This window comes from Takifugu flavidus, chromosome 10 (genome assembly GCF_003711565.1).
Source record: "Takifugu flavidus isolate HTHZ2018 chromosome 10, ASM371156v2, whole genome shotgun sequence".
Classification (NCBI taxonomy): domain Eukaryota; kingdom Metazoa; phylum Chordata; class Actinopteri; order Tetraodontiformes; family Tetraodontidae; genus Takifugu; species Takifugu flavidus.
Window position 1 is genome coordinate 2,811,184 of NC_079529.1, and position 7,913 is coordinate 2,819,096.

The window sequence follows — 7,913 nt, forward strand, 5'->3', positions numbered from 1 at the left end:
ACCTACATAATACACCGCCACCCTTTGAATTTCCACGCCCCCTTCAGGAAGTCCAAGCCTGTAACATTACGTTACAGTGTAACGTAATGTTCGCAGCCGTGAGACCACGCCCCCTTTCGTTACTGTGGAAACCCCTGAGGTTGACTCGCGCTGTACCAGATGGGACCCTGAGCTAGCTGGTAGTTAGCTCCACTGCTAACCCAACTACAGTTGTTCTCTCAACTTATTGCAACGTGCGTCATGCGGAATGACTTTTAGCTTAGGTTAGTGGAACGAACTCAGGTGAGTTCGACTTTTTTTTATCCAGGAGGTTAAGTTCGGCAGAACATCGGCGTTGGTTTGATTTTAATGCCAGGAAATATTGATAAGAAGTGGAAGGCTGATTAGATTTTAGTGATGTCCTGGAGGGACTTTAACCTTTGGTCTTTAAGGGCATTTTGTCATGCACAAACCTGCTGTTATGCATAGTAATACTGCCTAAATAATACTCCTACCTGCATAAATGCGTGTTATACTGCTACCGGTTAGCTTGTTATTTTTAAGGCGAAGTCCGAATGTTTTTTTCCAATTTTAGCTTTGTAGCCTCCAAGTTGTCATTCCACGTAGTTATCCGTAAGTTCACATTCAGAGGGAAAAGCCACCCTCACACACTTATACAGTGTTATTATGCAGTATATTGGGTGTATAAAGAAGGTAAGTGTGAACAGGTCGGTGCCTGATGATCCAAACGTGTCGCAACCTGTTGAAAAAGCACATTCGTACCCATCTCACATTCCTGTCAGACACATAAAATCCAACAAATGCTGTTTAATTATTAACTTATGCGCGGCTCCGGTTTAATAGATCTTACTTTATCCCAGGGAGGATGAACTAAATCGCTGCAGTTTTATCTGGTAACAGTTTATCTGGTCTGTAGATCATTGTGTGGCGTTAGAACCCTTTTTATAAGGAGTGTTTTACAGTTGAAGGAATCGATAGTGTTGAGCCCAAATCTGTTTGCTTTAGAACACATCAACCCTTCTATTTGTTTTATCTGCTCTAAGAGCAGCGGGTGTGACCCTTTAACCCTTTACCCTCGCTGCAGGTTGCTGTGTAACCGAGTCACCAATGATCTATTGTTTTGACCCTGCTTGATCTCACTTGCCTTCCCGTGCATAGACGTGTCCAACACGTCCGGGCCAAAAATGGATTTAATGTGAATGCAAGGTTGTAGCACAGTGCCCAGCACATTTCCTGGAGTGCTCGGGGCTGGTAATCTGAACTCCTTCCTTCTCTTTGACTACTCCCTCCTCTTCCTGTATTTTGAAATGTTGAAGCTTTTTCGGAGGGCAGCCTGCACCGGCCTCTCACTGTCATGAGCACCTGATAAAAGACATTTCTACCTCCTCCCTCTTGGTGTTTGTGACTGTTTTTGCCAGGAGGTGCTGACCAGGAGAGATGCCACTGCTAAACACAAGCTCCTGCTTCTAATACACTGTGAGTGATCAAAAAACAATGAACATTATGTTCTTTAAAACTTTAAAACTGGACCCATTAAGGTGTGACGATCCGATCCATGCAGAAGGACCAGCGTGCAATGGGAGGAGGAGGAACGGAGATGGAGGTGTGTGGATTCGCAGCCAGGACCAAAACCGAAGACAGCGAGAGCGAGAAAGACACGGAGGAGGAGGGGGGCAGAGGTGTTCCCATCCCCATGCATCGCTGGGTGATGCACGGAGCCGTGATGTTTGGACGGGAGTTCTGCTATGCAATGGAGACAGCTCTGGTGACCCCAGTGCTGCTCCAGATAGGTAAGAAGGAGGCTGCTCCTTCCTCCCCTTCCCAAATGTTCGCTCACCGTCTGTGTTTCTGTGGAGCTGCAGCTGGTATTTTCCTCGCTTCGCCTGCACTGTTGCCTGTTGAAGCATCGGTGTTAAGATTAGGGCAGCGGCAGCGGCCCTAACCGGGTGAACTCTAGACGCGGCAGTTGATCGTGAGGTGTGTGTGTGTGTGTTACTGTAATGCTACGTTGTGTAGCTGTTGTTCCCAGGAGCTACAGAGATGTCAGCTTTGCCACCATAGCAAAATGAAACAAAGGCATTTTTCCTGACTAGGTATGACAGGAATGTCCACCACAGCACATTTCACTCTCTGTTTTCCTCCCTATTCACAATATTGTAAGAAAGATTATGTTCAGAGCTTTGGAGCAAACCCCATTCAGAAACTTCAGCTTGAAGAGATTTCTTTCTAAAGTTGAATGAGCAATAATTGACCCTGATGTGTGGCTACAGCCCCAACAGAAGCCTGCCGCTGAATGATGGAAAGGTTCCCCGTTTGCTAGGAACACTTTCAGAAATCCTGCCATCATTTGTAGTTAATGTGTAGTTGATCGGTGGCTCTGTTGGCCATAGCGACATTATACAACCCTGCAGTGAGGAATGAGAGTGGAGACTGTAAAGATGCGTGTATTATGTTGAGGAGAGGCCCGGCAGACTAGGGCAGGATGGATAACAACTTCCCATGAGAACCGGCTAGCTTCATGTCAGAGTACTAATCACATGGAAACCTAAGTCCACTTCTCTAAAAGGAGTGGAAAATGCTGATGATTTGTCTATTCGTGGCAGTTATTTCTGTTTTTCCTCCGCTTTTCTAACCCTTTAGTACGTGACGTGTGTGAGCAGAACGCTGCCGTTCTTTATTTCCCTACAGGTGGGATCCCTCTCACGGCCTATTAAGCAGCAGCTTCCACCGCTTTCTCGCCTGTTTCTGTCTGCGTCTCTGCAACCGCCGCTCGTTATCTGAACAACTGCTCCCACTCTGAGTGGTATCAGTGAAAGAAGGCGTTTAACGGCACCGGTGATTCTGTTAGGCAGGAGCCGTCACACGCTGTGCTAATATAAACAATGGAACATGGGAAACCAGTCACCTCGCCGTGCTGGCCCAGACCACCACTGTTTTGCTTTAATGAGGCCTCGGTGCTGCCTGAGAAATGTCACAAACGGGGGAGTGAGTGAGTAAACGTTAACAGCTTGTTTTACGATGGTCTATCGGGTCTTAACGCCGCAGTTTGATTATTGGACTCTTCTTATTGGTCGGGTTGCTAACGCTACTCTCTGTGCTCTAAATCTGCTTGGATTTGATGTGTTTAAATGTCATTTATCTGTCTTTTTTTTAGGGCTTCCTGAGCAGTATTACAGTTTGACCTGGTTCCTCAGTCCCATCCTGGGCCTCGTCTTCACGCCCGTGATCGGTACCGCCAGCGATCGCTGTGTTCTTCGGTGGGGTCGTCGGAGGCCCTTCATCCTGGCCCTGTGTGTCGGCGTGCTGTTGGGCGTAGCCCTGTTTTTAAATGGTTCACTACTCGGTACGCCTGGGTTCAAAGCAGCCAAACAAATGCCATCGCTTGCTCTCCCTTCTGTTCATGTTTGTTTGTGATTATCTAACAGGTCTTTCCTTTGGCGATAGACCAGGCAGCCAGCCAATCGGGATCATCCTCACCGTATTGGGAGTGGTGGTGCTGGATTTCTCTGCTGATGCCGCCGACGGGCCGATCAGAGCCTACCTTCTGGACGTTGCTGATACAGAGGAACAGGATATGGCACTGAATATTCATGCCTTCTCTGCTGGTAGGACACAAAGTTTGTAAAATATATATGTATATAATCTAAGAGGTAAACACACTAGTCTTATTTTAGTCCACATCGCACATGGAATGTTGAGCTTGGAAGCTAATGAACAACAATCCACTGTAATCATGAACAAACTGCTAAAAACACACTGATACTAAATAGGAAGGTTGCAGACTTCTAACTGTCCCTGTCCACATCTGTCTTCAGGCCTCGGTGGAGCTGTAGGCTACATGCTGGGGGGTCTGGACTGGACTGGCACAGCTCTGGGCAGAGCATTTAAATCCCAGGAGCAGGTGCTTTTCCTATTTGCCAGCTTCATCTTCATCATCAGCGTCACGCTGCACTTGTTCAGCATTCCTGAGCAGCCGTTCACTCCAGGCAACCAGATAAAAGCAGAAAGTGGGGAATCTAGCAGCAGCCTGTCTCTGACCGTTGGCCACATGGCTAACTTATTGGACGCCGTTGCAGAGGAGGACATTTCTGCCCCCGTGGCCCAAAAGGAGGGGGAATCAGGGCCTTGGGGAGAGGTGGATTTCCTTGCTGTTGACAGACTGCGCAGTAAAAGTGATTCGGTCTTAGCCATGCCCGATGCCACAGTGGAGATGGATCCCGACCTTGACCCAGGCATGCAACATTTCCACCCAGACGTGCATCACTTTTTGCCAGATACAGGCGCAGAGCTGGAAGATGTCTTCAAGGCATCGCACAGTGGTAACAGTTTATCCTCTCCCTCCGAACGACCCGCCATCACTGACCAGGACCCGGTCCCGGAGCGTTCTGAGCTGAACGGCCCAAACACCCCTCGTCCCTCTGGCTCCAGGGACTGGCCTCAGGTGAGGTCAGCAGCTCCAAATGAAGCTGAGCAAGTTGCATGGGTGTTTTTTTAAAGTTCCATCTTCTCTCCCAGCAGGTCAGGGCTGTGAACGGTGCCAGTGCTGGTTTGTCCCCTGGTCACTACAATGCAGTGAAGGTTCACCCCTCCACCAGGGTCACAAACCGCCCGTCCAGCACCTCAGCTTCCCCAAGGCCGCATCCTCACACCTTCTACAGACAGGTTCTCTCCATTTACTCATTCCTAGCTCTCAGATGGTCCAGACACTGCAGTCAATGCAGATGTTTAAAGGCTGTTTTCACGTCTTTTTCCAGCCCTCGTTCACCTTCTCCTACTACGGTCGAGTGGGGTCACCGCGCTATCGGCTGCGGCGGACGGCGCTGTCGCGCCCGCAGCCGATGGTCACGTCCCGCAGTCTGAATGACTTGTGTGACCTCCACCGGCGTTTGGACCGGCGGGAGCTGCAGCTCTCCGCCAGCACGTTGTCCTCTGACAGCTCCATCGATGAGGGGGGAGCTGACAGGGGAGCAACAGTTCGCCTGCTCTGGTTGTCCATGATGAGGGTGAAGTGGAACAAAGACACAAAAAAATGACCATTTCGATGGTTGTTTGTTCTTATTGCTGTTATTGTTCTCTGCAGATGCCAAAGCAGTTGTGGCGACTGTGTCTGTGTCACCTCCTCACCTGGTTTTCTATTATAGCAGAAGCTTTATTTTATAGTGATTTCATGGGCCAAGTCATCTACCATGGAGACCCTACGGTACAGTCACACACCCTTTACAGAAGCCTCCTGTTGCGTGTGAGCATAACAGGAAAATGGCCAATACATCCATAAACCTTCAAGTTAGCTTGAGATTAAATATCTAATCCCTGAACAAGCACAGGCCCGCTAAACTGTGCGCTATAGAACAAATCTCTGAGTAAACAGATGCGTTTACATAGAAAACGCTGGTCTGATATCTCAGATTCTACAGCCTCAAAAGCTTCTAAGATGATGAGAATCTGGGACAGACCTCGGTTGAATATTGGGATTATCACACCTCGATATCATCGGTCATCATTAACTTCATTTCCAGTGATGCTGAAGTTTCTTCTTCAGGCTCCAGCCAACTCCACAGAACTGCAGAACTACAACAGAGGAGTTCAGATGGGCTGCTGGGGCCTGGTGGTCTATGCTGCTACTGCTGCTGTCTGCTCCGGTAGCCAATTGTTGCATTTATAGATTTGATGGTCGTTCCTTCTGTTACTGCCACGCCCGTACACTGATTCAGCAACATCTATCTTTCTGTCTCCCTCCTCATCCACGGTTGCAGCAATCCTTCAGAAATACCTGGATAATTTTGATCTAAGCATCAAAGTTATCTACATCGTTGGAACGCTGGTGTTCGCAGTAGGTCAGTCGCTAGTAATTAGCCACCATCCGCCTCTAGTTGAACTCACTGCAGCAGATTTAATGCATGTTTTCTTTTGTATCTTTCCATCCAAGGAACTGCAGTCATGGCTATCTTCCCTAATGTTTATGTTGCCATGGTTATGATCAGCAGCATGGGCGTCATCTCCATGAGTATCTCCTACTGTCCCTACGCATTACTGGGGCAGTACCATGAAATCAAGGAGGTTTGTCCATACACGCTTCCACGCACATTAGTCTCGCTGCTGTGTAGCACAAGGAGAACTCAACTGAATCTTTTGGTCTTGCCAGTGAAGTTTGATGTAATGCCTTTGCTCTTTGTCTTTAATCTCTTCTGTTATCGACAGTTATTGGTGTGTAAATAACCACAGTTTCTTCCTCTTTCCAGTACATTCATCACAGTCCAGCAAACACTAGAAGAGGTTTTGGCATCGACTGTGCTATTTTGACCTGTCAGGTGAACATTCTCGCTCCAGTTTGAGTTGAAATAGACACATCTGGGTGTTTGTGCAGAGATAACGTGTCTTTGCAGAGCGTGATTACAGCAGCTGAACTCTGTTTTTAGGTGTACATCAGTCAGATTTTGGTTGCATCTGCTCTGGTGGTGGAAGCAGTCGGCAGCGTGCGTGTCATCCCTGCAGTGGCCTCCGGGGGCTCCTTCCTTGGATTCCTCGCCGCCTGTTTCCTCGTTATTTATCCCGATGTGGATCCCACCAGCTCGGAGCAGGACCAGGCCTCTGAGGATTTACCCTGGAGTCCGACTCACATGCAGAAAGTAGCAGTGAGTTGAAGTTGGTCCTTCTAAAGGTCAGAGATGGAGTCAACTTAAAGACAACAGGGAACCAGTCTGTCACCTGAACTGTGCAGCTCCGTCCGAAGAGCAGCAGGAAGTGACGCTTCTTTTGAAGACATGCAGTTGGGTAAGATCCTGTTTTCTGGAGGACTGACAAAGAGCTGCTCTCTTTGTCCTGTTACTACCTCAGGTTACACACCAGCCAGGTTCCGTTATCCACAGAAACCCAAATATTTCCTGCAGAGACACCGTTGTTAAGAACACGGAGCACTTTCTGTCCCATTTCCCAACTTTCCCTTCACTCTGACGCTGCAGAATAAAGCCACGTGTGAGGGATCAGGATCATGTGAATGTGTTATTGGACTGAATTTACACACATCTTTTGGAGAAATACGTTAATATATCGTGTTTTTCTACACGCCAAGAAGTTTCCAAACAATATAATACACTTATTTTAAACAGCAAAATCTTTATAGAGATTATATAAGGTGTGGTTGTGTATGGAAGTTGTCTTTTGGAGAGAAAAAAAAAGAATAAGTATACTGTATTATCTGAATTATTGACTAATGCCAGGTCCTGTTCAACCTTCAGTAGTTTCACTGCACAGTGGCACATTTATTTGGCATCTATTTTTGTAGCAACATACTCACAATCTATAGACGTCATCATTCTCTGGCTTTAATTTCCAATATTAAAGGGAAAGTATGTAGACAATTGACCTTATTCCGCGTTAGTGTCCACTGTAAATCATGAATGTGGTCCATTGTGCTGCTGTGTCTTCTGCCTTTATTTATTTTCTGGGCCTGCTGTTTAATTTTTAAAGTGCCTTTTTGTTGGTTACATAATTTTGTGATTTTTTTTTTTTCTTGTGTTTGAGTATTGAGCACTTCAACCAGTCCAGTAAATCAAAGTAAACCAATATTCTTCCAGAGGAATGTTTAGTTTTAACATTTTTGTCAGAGGACCACAACTGCAGAGAGGAGAGAGCTCTGATCCATCTGTCTTCTCATTCCATAATTCAACTTCACTTTCTTTTTGCTACATTTATATACTTTTTTCAGTTTTGAACAACCGATTTCTGTTTGAACAGGAGCACAAACATGTAAAATAATCATATGAAATGTCTTGGCTGCTGCTTTGTTGCTGTATTTGTTACATACATTAAAAAGAGGATGCACTTATAGAGTAAAAGTGCCATGATAATACCCCGTGTCTACATCTAATTGACATCATCTACACTTGGTGTCACATGATCTCATGGCCTGCGAT

The 7,913-nt window shown here is 46.7% G+C and overlaps 1 protein-coding gene across 1 annotated transcript; it reads left to right on the forward strand.

Moving 5' to 3' along the window:
- The first annotated feature begins 124 nt into the window (after nt 1-124).
- On the forward strand, nt 125-7,847 carry LOC130532098 (solute carrier family 45 member 4-like). The gene is given in 15 exon segments (XM_057044414.1): nt 125-282; nt 1,419-1,476; nt 1,562-1,790; nt 3,155-3,343; nt 3,426-3,605; nt 3,816-4,441; nt 4,519-4,662; nt 4,755-5,003; nt 5,081-5,200; nt 5,540-5,639; nt 5,754-5,834; nt 5,927-6,057; nt 6,240-6,308; nt 6,417-6,596; nt 6,599-7,847. Coding segments are annotated over 13 exon segments (2,394 nt in total). The 5' UTR covers nt 125-282; nt 1,419-1,476; nt 1,562-1,576; the 3' UTR covers nt 6,710-7,847.
- Nucleotides 7,848-7,913: the final 66 nt, after the last annotated feature.